General features: G+C 42.3%; 1 protein-coding gene across 1 annotated transcript in view; it reads left to right on the forward strand.

The window, feature by feature from the left end:
• The first annotated feature begins 329 nt into the window (after positions 1–329).
• The window catches only part of sae1 (SUMO1 activating enzyme subunit 1), a 30,099-nt gene continuing 4,073 nt past the window's right edge, over positions 330–26,355 (forward strand). Inside the window, exons 1-7 of the mRNA XM_085184302.1 lie at positions 330–497; positions 1,072–1,183; positions 2,174–2,347; positions 10,231–10,376; positions 10,517–10,616; positions 11,278–11,383; positions 25,481–25,625. Of these exons, the coding sequence (XP_085040428.1) occupies positions 406–497; positions 1,072–1,183; positions 2,174–2,347; positions 10,231–10,376; positions 10,517–10,616; positions 11,278–11,383; positions 25,481–25,625 (875 nt within the window). The 5' untranslated portion in view covers positions 330–405. The remainder of the gene's footprint in view (positions 498–1,071; positions 1,184–2,173; positions 2,348–10,230; positions 10,377–10,516; positions 10,617–11,277; positions 11,384–25,480; positions 25,626–26,355) is intronic.

Consider the following 26,355-nt stretch of genomic DNA (forward strand, 5'->3'; position numbering starts at 1 on the left):
AGTTTAAAATTTAAGGGCTCAGTGACCAATGCATACGTTAAATCGCAGCACGGCGATATAAGTATATGTATATGTTTCTATATCTATATTTCTAATACTGAACTCATTAAAAGTTAAAGCGATATTAATTATTATTATTATTATTAAGTGACATTAATATAAATATAGCATTCTATTTACAACATGTGAAACTAAGAATAAGAAAAAATACATATCCTCAAAAAAAAGTTCGTTAGAAAAGGACTTCGTTAAAAAAAGTCATCTATTGTTTTGTTCTGTCGACGTCATCAGCTAGCGCCTGTTCAGCGGGACCGTCGCGGCATTTGAAACAGCTCCATCTGTAGCTGCCCAAAATATTCATTTACCCCGGATTTACCTTCATTGGAACGAATTGAAGTGATCGATATGATCGAGAAGGAGGACCCGGTTATTAGTGAGGAGGAAGCGGCACAGTACGACCGCCAGATCCGACTGTGGGGACTGGATGCCCAGAAGAGGTCAGTTAGCTCGGGAGGCTAATCGGTGCAGCCGGAGCTTTGACTTGCTGTACTTACTCTGCACCGATTTTCAGCAGAGTACATCGTTAAAGAAATCTTTAAGCCATAATTAAATTATATAATTTACTAATGAATAATAAATGTGTTATGTGATCTTACTTGAAAATATTGATAATTAGCTGAGTAGGTAATTTCTGTGATTGTTTCATTCAAACAGATGACTTAAATAATATCGGCACAGACTTCTCCTTGTTAAAACTGGAATTATTACACGTGAATTAACTGTTTAAGGATATATTTCAGTTAATGCTCACGTTATATTAACGCTTCAAAAAGGCTGCTGATTCTCACAAAATCAAACTTTAGTTTCACTCTTACACGGCTCAATATGCGTTATTTGTAACAGCTGCTCGTTTTATTCTGTCTGAATGTTTTTTTTAAGAATCTCTTTAATGTAGTCAAAATGTTTACAGAACATTTCATTATGATTGTCTTCCAATCAGCACACAATTACTTCTGAAACCACACAGTGAGCGGTACTTAAACTGGTTTTTAAATTCTGTCTGTATTCCAGGTTGCGAGGGTCTCGAGTGCTCCTGGCAGGTTTGGGCGGTCTCGGGGCTGAAGTGGCCAAGAACTTAATCTTAGCTGGCGTTAAAGGACTCACCTTGCTGGACCATGAACAGGTAAGCACTCTTTATCATTATCCCTGATTAGAGATGTCACATCAAGAGCAGCAGGAATTCTTTTACACATTTTTCAAATAAAACACATTTACTCAAATCCAATAAAACAGTGGAATAGTATGTGAGACCTTTGCAGTACTAAAAATGCACACTAGGTGGTTCCAGTAGATCTTTTCAAAGCTATTGATAAAAAGTACATTTAAGTATTAAAATAACAACAAATGAAAAATGGTTTAAGTACAACAAAAGATGAAATACAGTGCGTCAAAATGCAAACCTTTTTTTTATACAGGTAATCCCAAGATAGAAAAAGAACAGTTGCTTTAGGACTTGTTTCTCCCACTGAAATGTTGCATCCAGAGAAACTGAATTAGTTTTTGAGGAAAGCAAAGTTTAGTTCTTGACAGAAAGGATGTAAATAACTAATATTCACTTTGAACATTTCCACATCTTGCCATAGAAGATATCTTCTGTTCAGTATTTGTCTGATACCCTCCAACCTCAACCCCACTCTGTGCATTTTTCCAGTTCAAGGCCAATAAGACGAGACTGATCAGGGTTTATTTAAGCAGTTTTTGTTGTTGTTTCTTTTAAAAATATCAAAATTCATATAAAAAATGTTCCTCTGATAATCTGACGACAGGCTTGTATTATTAAGCGTGTTTGTATCAAATTACATCAAACACCAATGTGCAATCTGTCAGCGGGAATTCACATTTTGTGTGAAAGTAAAACTGAACATTGTAATTTAGCTGTTCTGTGATAATTTTATAATAAAATTTACACACTTCTGTCTTCTTGGTCCTTGTTCTCTGACACTACATGAGGTAAAAGTGGAGTAAAAATATGATAGATAATATATGATCATAAATTAACACCTGTCTGTGTGTATTTAGTCTAAAAGGAGATCTGTAATGTGAGCACAACAGCAGTAACAGTTGCAGTAAGAGCCTCATCCAGCTGTGCGCTCCCTGTCGGGGTGTCTTCCAGGTGTCGGAGGAGTCATGCCGAGCTCAGTTCTTGGTTCCAGTCACGGCTCAGGGTCAGAATCGTGCCAAGGCCTCTCTGGAGCGAGCGCAGAACCTCAACCCAATGGTGAAAGTGCACGCTGACCCAGACAGAATCGAAGACAAACCGGACGACTTCTTCCTCCAGTTCGATGCGGTGAGTTTAACACGCTGACTCCTTTCTTCGCTGACTCCCCTCTCGTCACCAGAGGTGCAAGATAAAGAGGTGAGGCGACAGAAATTTAAACCAGTGAGACATGCTTACCTCAGAGCTGATGTTTTAAAGTAAATTCCAGTTAAAAATGACAGCCGGTTGTCACTGTCATTGTTTTGTTGTTGCTTACTAGGTTATTTTACCATCTCATGCGCAGTGCAGGCACAACAGTGTTCATGAGAGCTTTTATATTTATGTCTGGTTTTATTTAAATTGATAGTGAAGCCCATTGTGAAAAGATTGAACTTTTTAACGCACTAAATGTAAAAGGTGGAAAGTTTCATCAAATATTTTATCGTCTTAAATAAATAAAACAACTTATGAATGAAAGGAGCATTTGGTTGTTGTTTCACCTCCCACTGTGCTTTCTTGATTCATAGCTTATTAACCGACTTCTGAGCCACAGGCCGGAAGACACGTCAAGTCTAGTACATCAAGTCTTGTCCAGATCAAATACACTCCTAAAAAAAATTAAACACTTTGAAAAAGAATCAGATCTCAACACGGGGAAAATGGCTACAAGGTGCCGGGCAGTGAGCACAGGGCTGAAGAGAGGCCTCAGGCCAGCCTCTTGAAGTCTGTTTTTGTCTGTTTGTTCAGAATTCACACCAGTGGCCCATTGGAGGTCACTTTATAGCTCTGACAGTGCTCATCCTCTTCCTCCTCACCTAAAGGAACAGATACCGATCCTGCTTCTTGGTTACGGGCTTTCTACGGTCCTGTGCAGCTCTCTTAGAATAACTGTTTGTCTCCCGGAATGTCCTCCATGTTCTTGAGACTGTGCTGGGAGACACAGCAATAACACACAGCAGTAACAATAAGTAATCCTGGAGGAGGTGGCCTACCTGTGCAACCTCTATAGGCGTCCAGTATCGCCTCATGCTACCAGTCTTCACACTGACCCTAACCAAATGCAAAACAGTCAGAAAAGATGAGGAGGGAGAAAACTTCTCCACCTGTAAAACCATTCCTGTTTTGAGGATCGTCTCATTGTTGCCCCTCTAGTGCACCTGCTGTTAATTTCAGTGACCCTGAAATAGCTGAAACTGATTAAAAACCCGCCCTGCTGCTTAACCGACCAGATCGATATCCCAGAAGAAGAACTCTGATTAAAAAATGTCCTGTTACATTTTTCAGCAGTGACTGTACCTCACAGGTTGACCACTAGGTGGCGCTAGCAGACCATGTGGTGCACTGAAACACCTGCGGTGAGATAATGTCTGCAAGGTGTGGTAATGACATGAGCTTCATTGTCCAGCCAGTGAAAATAGTGACGTTTAGAATTAGATGCTACACTGATATAATTAATATATAATTATATGCAGATTATAAACACAGCCATGCTGCTGTGTATGTGAGGAGATTAAACCTGAAACTGAACAACTTAAACCCCGAGAGGCTGGAAGGAAGAAGGGCCACATTACCCCCCCCCCAACCATAACCCACCTTTCACTAAGACCACACTGACTTAAAGCATCCACCTGTCAAACCACAGTGAGCAGACTTTCCCTGTTTGTGTAGACTTTGCCTGAGGGAATTACCCACACTTCAGACTGTTGCAACATTAAACATGGGGGTAACAGGGGAAGCCCTGAAGCTTTAGGGAAAAGGGCAAACAAGGGATAAAAAGACTAAACTAAGTGAACGGATTATTTAACAGCGTCGTGCACTCAGTGAATCGACAGAATGATGTCCGGGTCAGCGAGTCTGTCTCTTTGCTGATTTGGGTGTGAAGAAAATCAAAGTCTCTAATCAGAAAGCAGCACAGGACACGTTATTGCATAATACATAACATAAGATCAGGTGGTGCGGCTCATTCCTGTTTATTTAGTCTGAGTCACCTGTGATGGTTTAATGGCGTTTGGAATGGAGCCCTAAATATTGTCACGCATATTTATTTCACTTAAAGGAGGAGTTCTTACAGTTGTTTTCTTTTTTTATTAGCTTTTGATTTCTTGGAGTCTTTATTTTATTTCAGTTCAGTGTTTTCATTTAGAGTGTCGGAGCGGTGACGCAGCGGTGCAGCATGGAGGTTGTGGGTTTGAATCCGGCAGCTGGCTGGCTCGGGCACTTCTGTGTGGAGTTTGCATGTTCTTCCTTTTTACTGTGTGAGTTTCTCCGGGTCGTCCAGCTTCCTGGTTGTCTTCCTGATTGCTACTTGTCCTGGGTGCCTTTCACCCTATGCTAGGTGGGCTCTGGCGCACACGCCATTACCAGGAGATCATGAAAACTGGTTCCAGATCAAGACCTAGTTGAATTTTCTGACTGCATCACCAGGATCAGGAGATACTTTTAACAAGGGAGTAATAATAATGACCTTTTTCATAGTGTAGGAGCTCAGGATTAAGATATTACATTTCTGTTTTCCTTGTAATAGAAATTTACTTCCCTCTTTGAGTTCATCGTGTAAAATATGATGTAGTGAGTAGCTGGTGCTAAATACCATGACAGTATTTTTGTGTTGTTGTCAGGAAAAACAAATGAATGATTGCATTTTACATTCGGTTTCATTGCTTATGCGTGATCTAAGTTTTGTCAGCTGACGGCGAGAATTCATTTGAACACCATCAGAAGAATAACAGATTTTTTCCCCCTCCCGTTGAGCCAGAATTGTCGGCAGTCTTCCTCCCTCTGGGGGTGCTAAAAGAGTGTCAGGAGGAGGGAAAGTAGTACAGGAGGAAGACGAGGGTGGGAGCAGTAAGACAAAAAAGAGTGAGGACAGGTTGAGAAGGATGTTAGTAGGACAAATGGAGGGAGGACGAAACTTTTAAAGAAGAGAAGGTGAAACAAAAAATAGAAAGAAATGATTAAAAAGAGGTGGAAAACAGAAGGGGGTCTCTGCTGCTTTTATCTGCTTCCACTGATGTGTCTGTGTGTGGCTCAGCGGGAAGATGGAGGGTGATTAAAGCGAAGCAGTTGGAGTGTGGTTGCAGTTTTCATCTGAGAAGCCCAATTACTGAGGGATGAATACAATAGAAAAGCACACAGTGTCCATCTGTGTGCCTGCAGAGAGCTGCCGACAGTGTTTACAATTCAGACTCTTTGGTTTCAAGTAGGAAAGAAAAGGAAAAAATTGCACGTCATAACTAACAAACACGCTGATAAATCTGAAATGTATCCTTTTACCCCTTTTTTTATTTATGTATTGCTAAAAAAATATAATTATCTGCATTTTTTTCCTTTAAAGACAATAAATCTGTGCTGCTAATTTTACAGGGTTTTCCTGTTATATCTGACAGTTTGATCAATAAAACGCAGCGTTGTGCACGACTAAATAAAACTCACAATTAACAGAATGGTTAAAAGATAGATGCTGGTCATTTCCCTCTGGCTCGGTTTGGGGCAGGCACCAAAATTCACCAAAGTTTCTTGCTTTAAAAAACCTCCTCAAACACTGACCTTTGAAATGTAATCCAAGGTTTTCCAAGCGTGCAAGAGGTTTTTCTTTGGGGTGTTTCCTCTCCCAGTGGCTCAAACTCTTCAGTGTTCAGCCGAACTGAAACATCTGGCTGCAGCGAGCCTCTCGTGGTTATTTCTGAAGCTGCTCTTATATATAAAACATTTATATGTTTGTATGTAACTTTATATGTAACTCAAAGGAGAATCTGTAACTATTTTATTTTTTATTTAAGTGGACTTAAATGTACTTAAGCGTGAAATGGTCTTTGATTAATGTAAAGGTAAAACACTGGCTTAGACTCACTGCCTAATCTGTATGCCAATGAATCATGCTTCATTTCCCAAAGGCCAATTACGAGGCAGAACAAACCCAGTCGTGTTGTCAGAAGTTCTTATTTTTACCTCCCTGTTATTATTCCACAAAGACGCTTTTAATAGCTATGTGTTTGGTCCTGCATGCGTCTCTGCTCGTAACTTCATTTTTCTACATTTTCTGTATTTGGATGTGAACAAAGGTCCTCTTAAATGATGCTGTTACAGTGAAAACACAGACACACATTAAAATAACCGTGGTTATCTAATATGAAAAACATAAACGTCTTCTTTGGACACTGGTTTGGTTGCATGCAGCTTGTTTGTGAGCAGTAAGAGGTCGTGCATTTGCTGAAACCTGGAAACCACCAGCTATCGTTGGCATTTGATTTAACTTTTCTTTAGCTCCTCAGAATTTATCTGCCATTTATCCTGAAAAGGATATCCAGGCTAGTGTGGGGCGTTTCACTTTGTAAAAGCACTCTGACCTGTGCAACAGTGCATACTGTGAAATGTATAACTGCTATCATTATGCCTCAGTTAAACACTGAAAAGTAATTAATGCTGGAAGTATTCAAAAACGCTGTATGTTTCCATACAATGGCTCACGAGAGCGTGTGTGTGTTTGGGTTTGATTTTGTTTGTCTATGGCTCGACCCCCAGGGGGCGCTTTTGTCTCTTTTTTTTCTCAGGTTTATTGAAATTGTTTTTGTTTTTTTGCAGTTTGAAGCTGAAGTTTTTGCATATTTTCTGACTACGTTCGTTTATTTTCACCTCCGTTTTTTGACACAACACTACACCGAATATCTAGAAGACTCGGCAGGTTTCTTGATTAACATTTGACTAACATGCCAGGTTACTCATACGAAGATTCCCATTATGAAAGCAGTTTGTGCAGCTGCTCGCGTCTGTTGTTGCTCTTTCTATTAGAGGTGAAATGGGGACATTTCGTTTTAATTGCTGGGTTGTGTTTTCAGCTATCGGCTGTCTCGCAGATAATGTGTTGTACTGTACAGCTTGTCATAGTGTGGGTGTGTAAATGATAACAATTATTTGTTATCTCGAGACTCCTCAAATCTCCAGAGAGTGTTTTAAAAACACTGGTCCTGGAGCCCCGGTCTGCCCGGTGCGATGGGGGGGTGTCGGCAGCTGTCTTATCTGTGGGTTTAGGGTGTTTTGGGTGTTCTGGACTGGGTCAGTTGGATAAGGTAGACCCTGCCCACCGGTCAGTTGTTTACAGTCATACATGAGCCCACTCTGGTTATATCATAGCCCACTGCGTCTCTCGCCACACATATCCTCATGTTGGTGTTTTTTCTACAACTTCAGCAACTTCATATCATCATCGCTGCAGAAAGTTTGGCTTTGGTGCTTCAAACACAAAAAGACATTTTAATACATGATTAACACTGTAAAAAGGTGGTGTTTTTGTTTTTTGAGCCACCCAAACCAAAACCTAAAACTGAAAATATTTTTTATGATTCCACTGGGTCTAAAATAATAATTCTGATTTTGCTTCTGGTTTCACAAGGGACACCAACTCAAGTGTTGTGGGTGAAAATCATTTGTTTAACCCTTTCACCCACCACAACCTACACTTTCTCTGCTGCAAGAGTAGCCACAAGACTCAAATAATGAGGTGCCTAAAACATAAAATCCAGTTAACCATAAAAAAAATTAATGACTAAATAAATAAAAAAATACGCCAAACAAACAACCAGGGCTTGAGTTACATGCAGTGTTTTATATTCATTCAGTATTAAAGGTGGTGCTGGATATTATTACTATAAAGTGCAGGTAAGTGCCTGCTTTAGTATTTTTTTCCCTAAGGATGCCTCTGTGGTGTCGCATCAACGTGATTGGTCAGTTCAGCGATGATCCCGTAGCAACACCGACACAAAGACATCAAAAACACCATCAGTCAGCCTGGCTTTAATATAGTACACTGTGTCACTTTAATGACTTTACCACCGAGTGAAACGAGATTAAACTGCTGCAGTAGGTGTGTCTCGAGTGTTTTGGCAGCTCACCAGCTGCTGTTCAGCATCTCTGTTGTTCCAAGAATGATCATGCAGTGAAAGTTTCAGTTTTTTGCTTTTTTTGTTTTTTAAAGGGAGATTAGAGTAAAAGTAAAATAACTTCTTTTGGGACCAAACGTTTCTAAGCAGTTGAGTCTTTCCACGTAAAACCAGTAAATCTGAGAAATGTCCTCAGAATCAGCTGATTTTATTTAATTTATTTATTGTATAACAGCTTCATCATTTAAATTTTACCTTCACACAATGAAAATTGCGAGAGTTGTAAACCCTTGAAGTGCATATGGTTGGGTCAGAATTTAGTTTCTTAATTAACGTTTTTTAACTTGCTCCAAGTGTCACAATCGAATTACTGTAAGATTTTATCTACAACTACAGTAATTTAATGTCTGACATAGAGATGAAGTTGTGTGGGCTTATGAAGCCTAAAAAATGAGGAAGAAAATAAGATGACTTACGACAAAAATTTCCACGCACCCCTGTGTTCTTCAAGAGCCTGAACCTCAGAAAGTATTTATAGTATGAAGGTCAAATTTGACACAAATTAATTAAATATAGTGACAGTCTTGTACACAAAGAATCTTTTAATTCTGGGATTATTAGATGTTTTTCATAGAATGTTTATATCAATGGGAAATCCAGCGTATTTCTTTTGAAAGCCCGGTGTAGAAAGGAATAAGCAGCTGACGTGGTGTCATGTTTTTTCCAGAGCAGCTTACTGGGGCATAAGTCTGAATTTATGGTGTGCAAGTTGCACCCGTTAAGGAAAGAAGTGCACAAAAAACAAAAACAGCCAAACAGGATGCAAAAGAGGGTAGAAGTTCATGCTGAATATAAAGTAACTTTAAGAATTTTCCTTTATTCTGCTCAGCCTGTGTGTCTCATTTTAATAAAACAAATATTTTCTTTAATCTCTCATAAATATTCACGTTTGTTTAAAGGTATACCGTCACAGAGGAGCTTTTCTAGGACGGAATAAAAATAATTAACAGTGCAAAGACAAAACTCCCAACGACTGAGGAGTGGGAGTTAAAGTCATATGTTTCAACCAGTGCAAAAAAAGTGTCGAGATTTTAGAGTAAATGTCAAATTTTCAATAAAATATAACAGTAACCATGATCATACGACTTGAAAGTTGTTTGTGTCTCCGTCTGAGAGTGTTACGAAACTGCTCAGTCGGCCCTGAAGAAAAACTGCTTTGTTATCTGTAGCTGGAAAGATTTGCTCGTTAGCCTTCAGGTTTGGATGATTGAGATAAAGATAAGACTGGGAAAACGAGAATTTTTTTGAGTGGGAGAAAAGACTTGATATTAGTAGAACGGGATTTAAAAATAATAATAATAAAAGGTCACATGAAAAGGAGTCTACACTTTCAACCTCATGTTTGCAAACTGTAGGATTTGTATTAAAGGGGACCTATCATGCTCATTTCCACTGCAGTATGTTTACTAAAGTATCTTTGCATGACTCAAAGATCATAATAATCCTAATCCTTATACTGGTGCAGCCTCCAGTTGTCTGTCTAAAACAATCTGTTCCAACTCCTTCCCCTTTAAACAACCTCTATTCTGATTGGCTGCCCCTCACAAACAGATGGTTTAAATATGCTCGAGATGACCTTATTAGGGATATCTGCACTCAGTGTCATCACACAGAGCCATGGGTAGAAAAAACTGTCTGAAACAGAGCATTTAGATAAACCTTTTTACTCACTGGGATTAATTGTACATATGTTGATCTCATTATGGCTCTCTTCCAGAGCATGTCTTTATCCTGTCTTCCTTCTCTCACCCCAACCGGTCCCGGCAGATGGCCCCGCCCCTCCCTGAGCCTGGTTCTGCCGGAGGTTTCTTCCTGTTAAAAGGGAGTTTTTCCTTCCCACTGTCACCAAAGTGCTTGCTCATAGGGGGTCATATGATTAACTTACAATATAAAGCGCCTTAACACGACTGTTGTTGTGATTTGGTGCTGTATAAATACAACTGAATTGAATTGAATTAAATTATTTCAATATCTGAATCCCTAACGAGCCTTTAACACTTTGTTTTTGTGTTTGTTTGGGAATTTTTTGTCCCTCAGGTGTGTCTGACAGGCTGCTCCAGAGACCTGATGATACGCGTTGACCAGCTCTGCTCCAAACACAACATCAAAGTGTTCTGTGGAGATGTCCACGGTTACTACGGTTACATGTTCTGCAACCTGGGACAGGCACACAACTATGTCGAGTAAGTGCGATGGGGGCAGGTTATATTCCCAGTTGTTGAGAATAAAGCTGGTCGTTGTGTGTTTTGTGTATTGTAACACAGCCTCAGAGATATTAAGAAACCTTCATTTTTACTTTCTTCTTCTTGTTTCTTCTTTAAAGGGAGAAACCCAAAGTAGTAAAACCCAGTGGTGAGTCCAACGACGGCCCGAAGGCAAAGAAAGCCAAAGTCGACCCCAACGAGACCACCATGGTGAAAAAAGTACGTGCGCAATTATCAGCTTTCACCGTATCACAGGTTTATTCGTCTAACTGTGTAGACTGAAAGAACTGACATAAACAAAGATATTTTTTAACTTAAACAAGGAGATGTATTAGCAATCTTGCCTTTAGTGAAGAGAAGGAATATTGAATATAACAGCACTCATTTTTAGTTCTTTCTTTCTCAAAGGTTCAAACTAAAATCGATCTTTCTTTTGTATTCTCTTTCTAATTTATGTTTTTAGAAAGGGCTTTTATGATATCACATTAGCAATAACAGTATCAGACAAATTCATTACTTGTTTTTTGAGGAATTAAACTTGTAACTGGAAAAAAACATAGAAAAAGAACTGTTATACGCTATTTAATAGTCACTTATGAGATGATATTTCTATTACTGGCACATTATTGATGTTAAATGTTTAAAATCAGTGTTCTATTAAATAGGAGGTTGTCATCACAGTCCCATTTTAAAGCGTTTACGGTTTGTCTTTATTTGGCTTTAATAATAACAAATGCAAATAAATGGCTTTTCCTGACAAAATGTCATATATATATATAAATGTCAGATATAAATTGCTTTTTATTTGTCCTAAAATCAAGGAACGAACAAATCAGTTCAAAACCTATTCACTCCATATTGATCTTCTCCAACCAATCAGACGGCCAGTTTTTGCACTCTGAAGGAGGCTCTGGCGGTCGACTGGACAAGCGAGAAGGCCAAAGCCAGTCTCAAGCGAACACCAGTGGACTACTTCCTGCTCCAAGGTACATAAAGCCATTTTTTGTTTCCAAATATGGGATGATTGAGTTTTTGAATGTAAAAATAAACTTTCCAGCATCATTTTCAAGGCTCGCAAAATTTCAAAATCTCTGGTAGCCCTTTGGGCAGGCATTCTTCAGTTTTTGGTAGCCCAAAATAAATTTAAGTAGCCCGAATAAAAAAGAAAGCTATTTTTTTATGTTTTGTTTCCTTTACAATATTATACATTAAAGTATAATATTGTATTATACATTATACATTAAAGTATAATATTGTAACGGAAACAAAAGTTAATCAAAAAAATTGTTAAAATACAAATCACAACAACTGTATAAAAATTACAACCATCAACTCAAATACTTGGTTCAACTTGAACAGAAATTTCTATGAACTTGTAAGAACTGTGTAGGACATGAATCAGTCTGTGTCAGATCCTGAATCTGAAATTTCCACTGAAGTCACGGGTAAGAGGCAAGTGGAACCAAGATCTAGGCCATTTGCTTTTTGAAGTTTGCAAAGACTGATAAATTTTGCCAAAGGTAGTTCACTCTTTGCAATATAGCACGCTGTTCTAAACAGCTTTTTCAGGAGTTCTTGTTGTGCTTGGTTTATTTTTAGTTTTTTTTTTTTCTGCAATTGCTGTTTGTTCTGGGAAAGATACTGCAGACTGGGCAATAATGCATTTCTCATGGGTTCTGATGGGGTCTTTCTTAAAATTACTGGTCCCAGTAACAAAGGCGCTTGTCGACTCAGAAATCAAATGAAACTCACAACACACCTGGCAGAACATCATGTTCTTTAGCTCGTCATATTCCAGCCACAGAAATTCTTTTGTCCATGAAACCAAAAAAGCTGCGCTTTCTTTTTGCCTCATAATCTGATTTGTCATAACTTTTCCGTTTTGCGGTAGGCTTTTCTTTGGCTGCCCCTTCTTCACCATGACCTGTCTAATTTGGCTGAGCAGAACTAAAATACCGGCTTAAATCCTGCTGCTTTTACACACACACTCACATAACGGTCAGCGATTCTTTGCGCACTCAACCTCTCACATGTTTAAGCTTGCTGCGAGAGATTTCACTTGTCGCGTTTGAATAGTAAGCTAATGAGTGATAAGACAATGTCAGAGGAATTGGTGCGCAATTAATCGTCACTCACCAATCAGTGCTGCTGCTCTCTACACACCGTTCGTGCAATCGCAAAATGAAAGTGAAAGCAAAAAGCAAGCGCAAATTCAAACGCGATTTCAATATGTCACATATTGACAGTGGCTCATCAATGCCAATGACATAATTACTCAGCTACATTGGCGAAAGAATGCAAAAGCATAGACATATATTTTCCTTCCTACGATAGCCCGAATGGCAGGGCTGAGTTAGATTTTGGTAGCCCGACTGGAAAAATCGCTAGCCCCGGGACGTCAGGCTAGCGATTTTGCGAGCCCTGATTTTTAGAAAATCTGTTGTAGTAACAGCTGATAATTTTTCAGTTTGTGAATTAAGTGAAATTATAATCAGAATATCAACATCCATCCATCCATCCATCTTCATCCGCTTTATCCGAGGCCGGGTCGCGGGGGCAGCATCCTAAGCAAAGAGGCCCAGACCTCCCTCTCCCCAGCCACCTCCTCCAGCTTATCCGGGGGAACACCAAGGCGTTCCCAGGCCAGCCGAGAGATATAATCTCTCCAGCATGTCCTGGGTCTGCCCCGGGGCCTCCTCCCGGTGGGACATGCCTGGAACACCTCACCCAGGAGGCGCCCAGGGGGCATCCTTGTCAGATGCCCAAACCACCTCAGCTGGCTCCTTTCGATGTGGAGCAGCAGCGGCTCTACTCTGAGCCCCTCCCGGATGGCCGAACTTCTCACCCTATCTCTAAGGGAAAGGCCAGCCACCCTTCGGAGGAAGCTCATTTCCGCCGCTTGTATCCGCGATCTCGTTCTTTCGGTCACTACCCACAGCTCGTGGCCATAGGTGAGGGTAGGGACGTAGATTGACCGGTAAATTGAGAGCTTCGCTTTTACACTCAGCTCCCTCTTCACCACGACGGACCGGTGCAGCGTCTGCATTACTGCAGCTGCAGCCCCAATCCGTCTGTCGATCTCCGGCTCCCTTCTCCCATCACTCGCGAACAAGACCCCGAGATACTTGAACTCCTCCACTTGGGGCAGTAACTCATCCCGACCCGGAGTGGGCACTCCACCCTTTTCCGGCTGAGAACCATGGCCTCAGATTTGGAGGTGCTGATCCTCATTCCCGCTGCTTCACACTCGGCTGCGAACCGCTTCAGTGCGAGCTGGAGGCCCTCACCCGATGAAGCCAACAGAACCACATCATCCGCAAAAATCAGAGATGAGATTCTGAGGCCACCAAATCGAAAGCCCTCCGCCACTTGGCTGCGCCTAGAAATCCTGTCCATGAAAATTATGAACAGAACCGGAGACAAAGGGCAGCCCTGGCGGAGCCCATCACCCACCGGGAACGAGTCCGACTTATTGCCGGCAATGCGAACCAAGCTCTTGCAACGGTTGTATAGGGATCGAATGGCCCGTAGCAATGGGCCAGACACCCCATACTCCCGCAACACCTCCCACAGGACACCCCGAGGGACACGGTCGAATGCCTTCTCCAAGTCCACAAAACACATGTAGACTGGTTGGGCAAACTCCCATGCACCCTCAAGTATCCTCGAGAGGATGAAGAGCTGGTCCAGTGTTCCGCGACCAGGACGAAAACTGCATTGTTCCTCCTGTATCCGAGGTTCGACTAGCGGATGAACTCTCCTTTCCAGCACTCTGGCATAGACTTTCCCGGGGAGGCTGAGGAGTGTGATCCCCCTGTAGTTGGAACACACCCTCCGGTCCCCCTTCTTAAAGATGGGGACCACCACCCCGGTCTGCCAGTCCACGGGTACTGCCCCTGATCTCCACACAACATTGCAGAGGCGTGTCAACCAGGACAGCCCTACAACGTCCAGAGCCTTCAGGAACTCGGCTGGACCTCATCAACACCAGGGGCTCTGCCACCAAGGAGTTGTTTAACTGCCTCAGTGACCTCGCCCCCGGAAATTGGCGGGTCATTCCCCTCATCCCCAGACTCTGCTTCCTCCTCGGAAGACGCGTCAGTGGGATTAAGGAGGTCCTCGAAGTATTCCTTCCACCGCCTGACAATTTTCTCAGTCGACGTCAGCAGTGCTCCGCCAGCACTATACACAGTGCAGGTAGAGCACCGCTTTCCCCTCCTGAGACGCCTGACGGTTTGCCAGAATCTCTTCAAGGCAGTCCGAAAGTCTTTTTCCATGGCCTTTCCGAACTCCTCCCACACCCGAGATTTTGCTTCAGCCACTGCCCGAGCCGCATTCCGCTTGGCCTGTCGATACCTGTCGGTTGCCTCCGGAGTCCCACAGGCTAACCAAGCCCGATAGGACTCCTTCTTCAGCCTGGTGGCTCCCTTCACCTCTGGTGTCCACCATTTGGTTCGGGGATTACCACCACGGCAGGCACCAACCACCTTGCGGCCGCAGCTCAATGCAGCAGCTTCGGCAATGGAGACGCTGAACATGGTCCATTCGGACTCAATGTCCCCCGCCTCCCTCGGAATGCTGTTGAAGCTCTGCCGGAGGTGTGCGTTGAAGATCTCGCGGACTGGGGCCTCTGCTAGTCGTTCCCAGCACACCCTCACTACGCGTTTAGGTGCACCAGGTCTGTCCAGCGTCCTCCCCCGCCACCTGATCCAACTCACCACCAGGTGGTGATCAGTTGACAGCTCAGCCCCTCTCTTTACCCGAGTGTCCAGAACATATGGTCGCAGGTCTGGTGATACGATTACAAAATCGATCATCGACCTACGGCCTAGAGCGTCCTGGTGCCACGTGCACTTATGGACACTCTTATGTTCGAACAAGGTGTTCGTTATGGCCAAACTGTGATTAGCACAGAAGTCCAATAACAAAGCACCACTCGGGTTCAGATCAGGGAGGCCGTTCCTCCCAATCACGCCCCTCCAGGTCTCGCTGTCGTTACCCACGTGAGCATTGAAGTCTCCCAGCAGGACAACAGAGTCTCCAGGTGGAGCACCTTCCAGCACCCCCCCCAGGGACTCTAAGAAGGCTGGGTACTCCGAACTGCCACTCGGCACATAAGCGCACATGACAGTCAGGACCCGTTCCCCGACCCTAAGGCGCAGGGAACAAACCCTCTCGTCCACCGGGAAAAACCCCAACGTACCGGCAGCAAGCCGAGGGGATATTAGAATACCCACCCCAGCCCGCCGCCTCTCACCAGGGGCAACTCCAGACTGAGACAGAGTCCAGCCCCTCTCCAGGAGACTGGTTCCAGAGCCCGAGCCATGCGTAGAGGTGAGCCCGACTATATCTAGCTGGTACCTCTCAACCTCACGCACTAACTCAGGCTCCTTCCCCACCAGAGAGGTGACATTCCATGTCCCTATTGCCAGTCTTGGCAGCCGGGGGTCAGTCCGCCAGGGCCTCCGCTCCTGGCCGCCACCCGGCACACAATGCACCCGACCCCTATGGCACCTCCTGCGGGTGGTGGGCCTGCGGGAGGATGGGCCCATGTCTCCTCTTCGGGCTGTGCCCGGCCGGGCCCCATGGACTAAGGCCCGGCCACCAGACGCTCGCCCTCGGGCACCCTTCCCGGGCCTGGCTCCAGGGCGGGGCCCCGGTAACCCTATCCCGGGCAGGGTAAACTGTTCCCTCGGTGTTCTTTTCATAAGGGTCTTCTGAATCGCTCTTTGTCTGGTCCCTCACCCAGGACCAATTTGCCATGGGAGACCCTACCAGGGGGCAAAAGCCCCCAGACAACATAGCCCCTGGGATCCCTGGGACACACAAACCCCTCCACCACGATAAGGTTGCGATTCACGGAGGAGCAGAATATCAACAGAAAATTATAAAGATTTTTTCGAAGTCTGTTTAACCATTTCTGGCATGTACTACTTTTAAACTTTGTCTTTAAAAATGACCATTTTAATTCTGTATAATTATTTCTCATGTGTATGAATACTTTTTTTAAGTTTTAGCCTTTAAAGAGTTTGTGAAGAAGTTGCAAACTTTTTTTTAAAATTTAATTTAATTTTAATTCTCCTTTAGGTGATGTTGTTTCATTAGCTTTTATACATGTGAATTGCATAAAAGAGCTGAATATTTGTTGCAGGCAAGATTTCCCATGCATCGATTTGGGCAAATAACATAAAGAATCCTGAAGGGTTTAAAAAAGTATAGAAAATGTATATCTGAAGAGCAGAATGGCTTTATAAAGGGACGGCAATTGTTTTTTAATACCCGTACACTCTTTAATGTTATTTACTCAAAGCGTCTATCTGAACTTCCTGAACTTGTGATTTCTTTAGATGCTGAAAAGGCTTTTGATAGGGTGGAGTGGGAGTACTTGTTTGCAGTTTTAGAGAAATTTGGTTTTGGCGATAAATTTATTTCCTGGATTCGGCTTCTTTATTCGTCCCCTAAAGCTAGTGTTCATACTAATGATGTTTACTCTGATTATTTTGCGCTGGGTCGTGGTTGTCGTCAAGGTTGCCCTTTGTCTCCCTTACTCTTTGCCATTGCCATCGAGCCTCTGTCTATTACATTGAGATCTTCTTCTGTATTCAGGGGAATCATTATTATTATTGTTATTATATGTGACTGACCCTGCATGCTCCATCCCTGCTGTTTTAAGTATTCTGGAGAACTTCAGTTCGTTTTCAGGTTATAAATTAAATTTGGGGAAAAGTGAGTGTTTTCCTGTTAATACGGCAGCACGTCGACTTCAACAGTCCGATCTACCCTTTCGTCTCAGTCCATCTGGGTTTAAGTACTTAGGGATTAACGTGACTCGCTCTCTAGCTGGCCTTAAATCAGCAAATTTGTCTCCTCTTATATCAAGGATCACATCTGATATTCAAAGATGGGGTAATCTCCCCCTTTCTTTAATCGGTAAGATTAATGTTGTTAAAATGAACATCTTACCAAAATTTTTATTTTTATTTCAGTCAATTCCCTTATTTTTGCCGAAACATTTTTTTGTTTCACTGGACAAGATTATTGGTTCCTTCATTTGGGGAGGGAAGCCACCTAGGGTTTCTAAAACTTTGCTGCAGCGATGCAGATTTAGTGGAGGACTTGCATTACCTAATTTTTTAGCCTACTACTGGGCCGCTCACATCCATAAACTTTGCTACTGGCTAAAATCTTCTGGTTCCTCGTGGTGTAAATTGGAGCTATCATCATGTAAGGGCTCTTCTTTACCGGCTTTGCTCTATTCCTCTTTACCCGTAAAACCCTCTCTGTACACTGATAATCAGGTGGTTCTTAACACACTCAAAATCTGGTTTCAGTTTAGACGTCACTTTAATTTTGTAATGCCGTCTTCCTCGGGTCCTCTAAGTGACAACCATTTGTTTCCCCCTTCACTTTTGGACTCGACATTCTCAGTGTGGTGTGACAAGGGTATAAAACAGTTCAAACATTTATATGTGGATGGTGTTTTCGATAGTTTTCCCAACTTGTCCTCTCGTTATGATCTCCCTATTACCCATTTGTTTCGCTATTTTCAAATTCGAAATTTTGTTGCCAAGTGTTTCCCAAATTTCCCCTCTTTACCTCCAGAACAGCAGTGGGAAACTACGTTATCATTTATTCCTCATCACAGAGGAACCATTTCGAAACTCTATGATGCTATTCTGTCTTTTAGTAACCACTCTAATGTTAAGCTTAAGTGTACGTGGGAAGGAGAACTAGGAATTCAAATACATGAGGAGTCTTGGGAACAGGCTATAGCGAGGGTACGATCTTCCACCTCCTGTGCTCGTCTTGGACTTATTCAATTTAAGGTCATACACAGGGTGCATTTCTCTAAGTCTAGACTTTCTGAATTGTATCCAGAAGTGGAAAATAAATGTGATAAATGCCATGGTTCTCCTTGTCACCTTAGCCACATGTTTTTTCTATGTCCTGAGCTACAAGGTTTCTGGACAGGGTATTTTGCTATTATGTCAACTGTTCTTGGGGTAACTCTTCGTCCTTGTCCTCTGATTGCTGTATTTGGGATTCCTGTTCGCTCACTTACACTTGATTCCACACAAAAGGATATTATAGCCTTCACATCCCTATTAGCCAGACGTCTAATATTGTTGCATTGGAAGTCTGTTAAGTATCCTACTATTACCCGGTGGCTTAAAGATGTCATGTTTTTTTTAAAACTTGAAAAAATTAAATATACGTTGAGAGGTTGCACAGCCAAATTTTTTCACAAGTGGCAACCCTTTATCTCTTATTTTGCTAGTCTAGAGGTATTGCCTGTTTAAATGTACTTCTGTCACTGTTATATTCCTCTAATATGTTTGATGGTTGTGTTGATCTGTGTGGGACGGGGGGGGGGGGGGGGGGTCTTTCTTTTAGAATGCGTTGTTTTTTTTCATATATATATATATATAAGTTTATTTACTTAGAAAAATGAAGAAAGGTTGATTGTATTTCGGTAACTGCAAGTACTGTTGTTTTCTTTTTTCAATAAAAATATTTTCAAAAAAAAAAAAAAAAAAGTATAGAAAATGGAAACTGAAAAAGCGTAGGGTCCTGCAGCTAGACTGAAACACATACCATGAACATGCAAAAATCACTGTTCCAGTTTAGCTGATGAAATATCACCGCACACGCGTGGAAAGTCATGTCCGTAAAGCGTGGTAAATGTCATCTAAATATAAACGCCAGTGGGATTTGAGCAAGATTGTCTTCTAGATAAAACACAGTAGCTTTAGATTTTGTCAAATATATTCGGTAACTGTTGGAAAATAAAGAGTATTCTTAAAACACAGCGATGGTATACTGCTCCAAATGATATATTGGAATCATTTCTGTTAAATGCTCCGTAACCGTGGGCCCAAATTTTGATCCATGAGATAAATTTACCTTCCTGTTTTTCAGGTTATTTATGTGTGTCTGATGACCTTCTCCACAGAGTTGTTATTGTCCCTCCTGTCACCTGGCCCTGCACCATTCCCACACTCTGCACGCTAGTTTCCATCACAAGCTGTCCATGGCCAGTCATGTGCACTGAGCGTAGAACAGAGAGCGGCCCGACACCTACACCGCACGACAGCAAGCATATCAGAACAGGAAATGCAAAGACAACTATTAAAGGTGTTAACTCAGAAAACACTTGTGTGCATAAATACGCTAAACCACAGTTTATGGTAAATTTCACTGGATGAACTGATCACAAATATTAACCACAATGCGCTACGTTCAAAACGCTTCGTAGAATTTCCCCATGGGGCTGCGTCGATAAGGGCATGCAGCGTTAAAAATGTGCCAAATCAAATATGCTGAGCTACCTGCTGTGGAGATCCCCTGTGAATAAGGGAGCTGCTGAGAGTTATAGAGTTTGCAGTTACCCTCTATTATCAGCATTTTATTTGTATTCATTTTATTTTTTGCACAAGTCAGTTAACATTGTTGACTAATGCTGTCATAGACTAAATAAAATTAATACAACTGGTATTTTATTGATAAGCTTTTAAATACTGACCTGGAATGATTTCAGAGTTTAAACATCTAAGTGTGTTTTAATCAAAGACGTTTTTAAGTGGAATACACACATAATGCTTTCATATTCAAGCTGTAGAACAGTTTTACTCAAAGCATAAAGGACAAACCTATTATTAACCCCTCTCATTACATCAGTTCCATTTTGATGGAATTGACGGGGGCTGAGTCAGACCGATTGACGCCGGTATGTGAGGAAGTCTTTGATCCGGGAGCAAGCGGCAGGGTGCGATCTGAAGGTGGTCCAGTTTGGTGGTGAAGATGTCTGGGATTATGGTGTTGAACGCTGAGCTGTAGTCCACAAAGAGTATCCTCACGTAGTTCTTCCTCAGCGTTCTGTGAAGGGTGATGGTGTTGCCATCAACTGTTGACCGATTTGCACTGTAAGCAAACTGGTGAGGGCCGAGGGGGGCTGAGACACTATCTGCTCGAAATACTTCATGACTACAGACGTGAGGGCTACAGGTCTGTAGGCATTGTCTATACCTGTCTTTTTGTGTGTGATGGAGGCCTACAGACAGGTAGGAAGGGTGAATCAGGGAGAGGCTGAACAGCCTGGTGAGGATCCCTGCCAGTTTGTGTGCACAGGCTTTAACCACACCCTCTGAGAAACCTCTCCTGGGGTTCACCGCGTTCAGTCTCCTCCTGACCTCATGTTCCTTTAGGGAGGGGGTGGTGAGGTGGGTGAAGGGGGAGGGGAGGTCTCAAACCAAGCAAAGAGCTCCTCTGGAGTTTGAGGTTACTGTCGGGGGTTGGGGAGCTCTGGCCTTTGTAGTTGTTGAATCATCAGGCCTCATCTGTGCATACCTTTGTCCAGTAGCCCGCCCTACATCGATATGTAGGTACCTCAAAACCTGACGCAGACTTTAAGTTGGATGATATCTGAGCTGCTTCAGTTATGTATATCTTGCTCATGTTCTGAGGTAGACTTTAGCACTGCATCTCAGCTTGGGGATCTTTACTGGATGCATAGCCTGGCTGGGATTTGAGCTCATGATCTATTGTTTCAAAGATCATAATCTCTAATTTGATCATCTCAGGCACACAGTTCTGACCGTGAGTGCAAAAGCTCCACCACCTTGTGTTGGACAGCCAATCAGAAGAAAGTTGACTTAAAGAGGGAGGGGCTAAAGTGGCTCGTTTCAGGCAGTGCAGCTCCTCAACGCATCCTCTAAGGCAGTGGTGTCCAAACCCAGGCCTCGAGGGCTGGTGTCCTGCAGGTTTTCGATGTGTCCATCACAGCTGATTTAAATGGCTAATTTACCTCCTCAACATATCTTGCAGCTCTCCAGAGGCTGGTAATGAACTAATCATTTGATTCAGGTGTGTAGACCCAGGGTGAGATCTACGACCTGGAGGACACCGGCCCTCGAGGCCTGAAGTTGGCCAAGCCGACACTAAGGACTGGTATAGGATAACTACTTTGATCAGTGAATCATGCAAAGCTACTCTGTTAGAGCCCAAAAATAAAAATAAAATTCTGAAAAAGATCATTAGAGTATTCCTTTAAGACGGTTTCACACCCACTCACAGCAGCCAGATGCAGTCATGTGCAATGGCTGTCTGCTTTATTTGCTTACTAAACAGTCAACGTGCTCCTCAGTTTCTCATCTCGTTCCAGTGGATTTTACATTGAGGCAGTCTTGTCTGGTTAATTTTAATTTTTGCCAGCCGTCATGGCCTTTAGTCCAATAACACCCCATCTGAAACCCACCTACCTGCTGCAGCCTCACCCTGTCTTCAGTCTGCTGAGTTTCAGGCTAATTTCTGAGTGGAAACACCACCTAGTTGTTGTTTTTTTTGTTTTGTGAAGGCGAGATGGGAGGTAGTGTTATTATTCGTCTGCTGTTGCTATAATTGGAAGTTGTGGTGGTTGTTTGGTACCACCAATGAGGAAGTGGCTCTTCCTCTGTTATAACTGCTTCCTGTCTCACTAGGAACAGTCAAGAGATGTGAACCGTGTGTAGGGTGTATGCCTTTGTCTTTGCTTTTATGATCTCTTTAATTCCTCTTTTTATTTAAGATGTAGTCAGAGGGAAAAAAATGACCAGCAGAAGAGAAGATGACACTTGAACACAAGCGTTTCCTCCCTTTTAAAAAAATTTTTTTATCTGAAACTAAGACTTTAATTACTATTAAAATCAGCCTCACAGAGATTTCTGAATTGTTTTTCTTTCCTAAAATTATCATTTAAATATCAGCCCCATGCATCCAAGAACTGGGAGAAGCATAAATTCAAATAAAATTGGGCATTCAGCCAAGATTTTTGCAACATGGCTGAAACTTGTACTACAAATGTGTGTGAGGCATTTTGTATTTTGTGCAGAAAGTATTTCAGACTTCAAAGGATGCAATTTTAAATTCAAGCTCCAGTGTAAGCTGTTTCATTAAGTTAGCTCAGTGGTTCTCAAATAGAGACTGTGCCGTGGAATTTTGTGACAGCGGTGCATCGTGAATGCACAACATAACAGCACAAAGGGTATCAGTACTTTATATGGACTCATACAAAGTACTCTAACGCAATCCTTTAAAAAGCTCCTGTCATCGAGAACTTGTCGGTTTGCACAACTGTCGACTGTGTGACACATCAAAGGCCCCAACTGACAGCAGGGAGGTTAATAACGGGAAAAGGCATTGCTTTCTTGTGATGAGCAAACTAAAGACAATAGAAAATGTGTCATAAATTCTAAATGTCTTATGATTTCAGCTGAAGCAAGGATGTCAGTAGCGCTCCACCCAAGTATGTTGTCTGTTGGATCATTAGCTAATGCAAAACAATGTGTCAATCAAGGTAAAGAGGCACGTGGAAACCAAATGCCCCTTATAAGAGGACGTTTTCAAGAGATTTCACAGGAGGCAAAGAATATATTAGTGGTGTGGGTGCAAAAGATAAATAAATAAATACAAGTACTTTTCCTTCTGCAGAGTGCTGTTTGATTTAGCACCATTAGAAAACCACCATCTATCCACACTTGACAGATAATCACCCCAGTGTGTCCTCCATGTGTGGTAAGATATGCCTCAAACACCTTAGGTGCCCAGGAGACATCCCCAGAACCACCTCAGCTAGCTCTCTTTAATGTGATCTCCTCATCACCCTATCTATTCGGGAGAGGCCCAAACCAATCAGAAAGCTCGTTTCCGTGGTCCCTGTCTTCGGTCACTACCCAGAGCTCGTGGTCAGGAAAGTAACGTAGACTGCCGACCAATCAGCAGCTTTGCTTTTACTTTTTTTCCAGCTCTGTTTTCACCACAACATCCTCATCACTGTTGACGCTCCCCACCTGTCGGTATCCTGCTCCCCTCACTTATGAAGTCCTCCACTTAGGGCAGCAACTCATCCCTGAGTCAACGTGAGCACTAGGGCTGCACGATTTTTTTGCTTAGAATTGAGATCACGATTCTCTCACGATTTTCTTTTCCAGTATAAATATTTATTGCGCTTATTAACTGCACATCAACTTCGTAACAGTTGAGACTGAACATAAAAACAATAAATAAACATAAAAACAACAAATGTCTCACATTTTGTCGTTGCCGCAAAATGTTGTACTGCTTGAAATTCCGTCTCCACCGTTGCTCGACACTGCGTGTATAGAGCAGGTAGTGCAACAATAGAAAAATAGTTGCGGGACGGCTCTGTGTAGCGTTTGTCTAGGGTGTTGATCATTTTCCTAAATCCCTCGTTTTGCACAGTGTTGATGGGAGCCATATCTTTGGTCAGGTGATAAGTAATAGCCTCTGTAATTTCTTTGTGCCTGCGGGAGTTCGACGGGTATAGGGAAGCGCTGTATAAGGTTCACGTTATTGATGTTCGGGTGGTTGACCGGGACGGATTTTCTCCAGTCACTTTCTCGTCATCCCTGATGTGTTCTCCGTTGTTTTTTCCCTGCCAATTTTAGCAGCCAGCTTCTGTATCACGTGGTATAAGGCTCCGCCCTTGTCATTTGTTGAGCAGGAAGAGTGAGCGCTTGTTTTCATGCAGATTACGTCCCGGATCAAAATGCGGTGCAATCGTCGTCTTTTTTTTTTTTTTTTTTTTTTTTTTAAATCGTTGTCATTTGGAAATGAGATCGCACATAAGTATGAATTGAGATCGCGATTTTCTAACGATTAATCGTGCAGCCCTAGTGAGCACTTCAGCCTTTTCCTGCTGAGAAACTGTCTGAGGGTATTAGAATACCTACATGGATGTTACAATCAAACCTCACCAGTTTTTGTGTTAGAGGTCCTGATGATGGAGGGATTTCTGGAGTTTCATGTAAACTAAACTGATGTGCTCTGTTTGTGGTTTGTTTGTTAAAACAGTCTAATTTATTTGTTTTAGTCAATTTCAGAGTGGAAATGTTATTTTTCACTTTCACTTGCTGCAAAAGTAAAATCCAATGAATAAAAGAAGAGCTTGTTGGACAATGTCGAGGCTGTTTTACGTAGATAATGCGACCGATATTTTGTTTTAATGTGTTTGGTGTGGCGTGGACACAAACAGGTTTAGTTGTAGGTGCTAATATGGAGATAACACACATTTTACGTGTCTTAAATCTAAGGTGTACATGTAATAAAGGAAAGATTTAGTTGTGCTAATAAATATCCACCTGCCTACCTCTGCAAGATGAATATGATTCTCACTCTGTCCATTGTTTTTGATCTGAATGTGCAGGATTTGGCATTAAGGACCATCTCGAGCATTTCCCCTCCACTCTAATCTGCGATGATATCACCGCTGCCTGTGCATGTTCAGAGATGGTATCTTTGTTCCATCCATGTTCACATTATTATATCGTGTTATGAAATTCAGTTTGATTTCCTTCCCGAGCGTGATGCCATTTGTACCAGCCTGTAACTTTCTACTAACAAAGTTTCACTGATAAAGGGCAGAGCCGAGGTGTGAGAATGATTCATCGCTGCTACATGTGAGCATGTACTGTGTGCGCGGTGTGCCACGCTGGTGGAAATGGCCGTGGGAGGACTTGACTTCCTCATGTGGTTTTAAGTTAATGGACGAACAGGAAATATGGGGGCGAGGTGTTGATGTGTGCATCTGTGTGGTGCAGCTGGAGAAGTCGGTTGTTGTTTGAAATATTGCACATGACCAAATAGTTTGTGCTTTTGATTTTTAATTTCTCAATCGGTCCTGAAGCCGACACAGGAAAGGTTTGAGGTTTTTTTTTTTCATCTTTCTCGCTCTGAGAGGCAGACTTAATACTTCCTCTGTGATCCTGTGCAGGTGGATGTGTGTTGCACGCAGGAGTCTGTGACTGCGCTCTTAATTTGATGTGGGGGAAACGTGGGCCTAATCGGATGAAATGGTTGATGGTGCAACCACATACTGATGTTATCCTGGTTCAAAGGGAGCAGCAGGGGAGATGTTGTCTTTCCATAAGATGATAATTCACTGTGGAAGTCACTTAAAAGCGTGATGTAATTATAAATGGCAATAGTGCAATAGATTATGTGGAAAATATTGCCTTAGTTAAATGGTTTAAACTTCTTTCCTGCGTCTCAACTGTCATTTCTTTCCTCCCGTCTGCTGCTCTCCACAGTTCTGCTGAAGTTTCGTACAGACAAAGGCCGTGACCCCGACCCGCAGTCCTTTCCAGAAGACAGTCAACTCTTGAGGCAAATCCGTGACGACGTCCTCGAGTCCCTGTCATTGAACAGCGACCTCCTGAATGACGACTTCATCAGGTGACTTTAAATTTACACTCGTCGATTCAGAATAGATCATCTGCTCTTTCAAACACAAACACACCAAACTTCCCCTGATAGACATTATTTTATATAATCAAGATGAATGTACTTTTTTAGAAGGTCGAAGCCACCTTCCTCACTTTGACCCTCTTGTTGGCCATAATGCCTCTCCATGCATCTCTTCTGTGACCTTAAGGAAAGTTAAATCTTTAAACAGGACCATAACTGCGCATGCAGCCTTTATTCCTTTATTTATTTATTCCTTTATTCCTTTACAGTAATGTGTGATCTCTGCAGAGATCAGAGAATTTGAGGCACTAGGTGCAGTTTAATGTCAGCATAAACAGCGATCTACCACAACATAAAATGTCTGAATAACGTTGAAGGTGTTTGCTTTTCCATATTTGCTGCCACATGGGTGGATGTTCATATTAAAGATGATCAAAATTTCAAATAATGAGCTCACTGTATGTAGAATCCCTGTGAAATTTGTCTGCTATAAAAAATGCTTTTCAGAAGCCACCAAGGCCCAGTGTTCATGAGAAGCTAGTCTAGTAGTTCAAGGATAAAATTACTGAGCTGGAAATCGCAATAAGAAGTTCACGTTACTGATCCCAGAAAAAAGTCTGAAGTGTTAGCCAAGCTTTCAAAGTCTTCAGACTCCAACCCAGACAATCCCAGACAGCATACATGTACACACACAGCAGTGATTTTAATGTCAGGTCTT

The sequence above is a fragment of the Neolamprologus multifasciatus genome, chromosome 14 (assembly GCF_963576455.1).
Source record: "Neolamprologus multifasciatus chromosome 14, fNeoMul1.2, whole genome shotgun sequence".
In the NCBI taxonomy this organism is placed as follows: Eukaryota; Metazoa; Chordata; class Actinopteri; order Cichliformes; family Cichlidae; genus Neolamprologus; species Neolamprologus multifasciatus.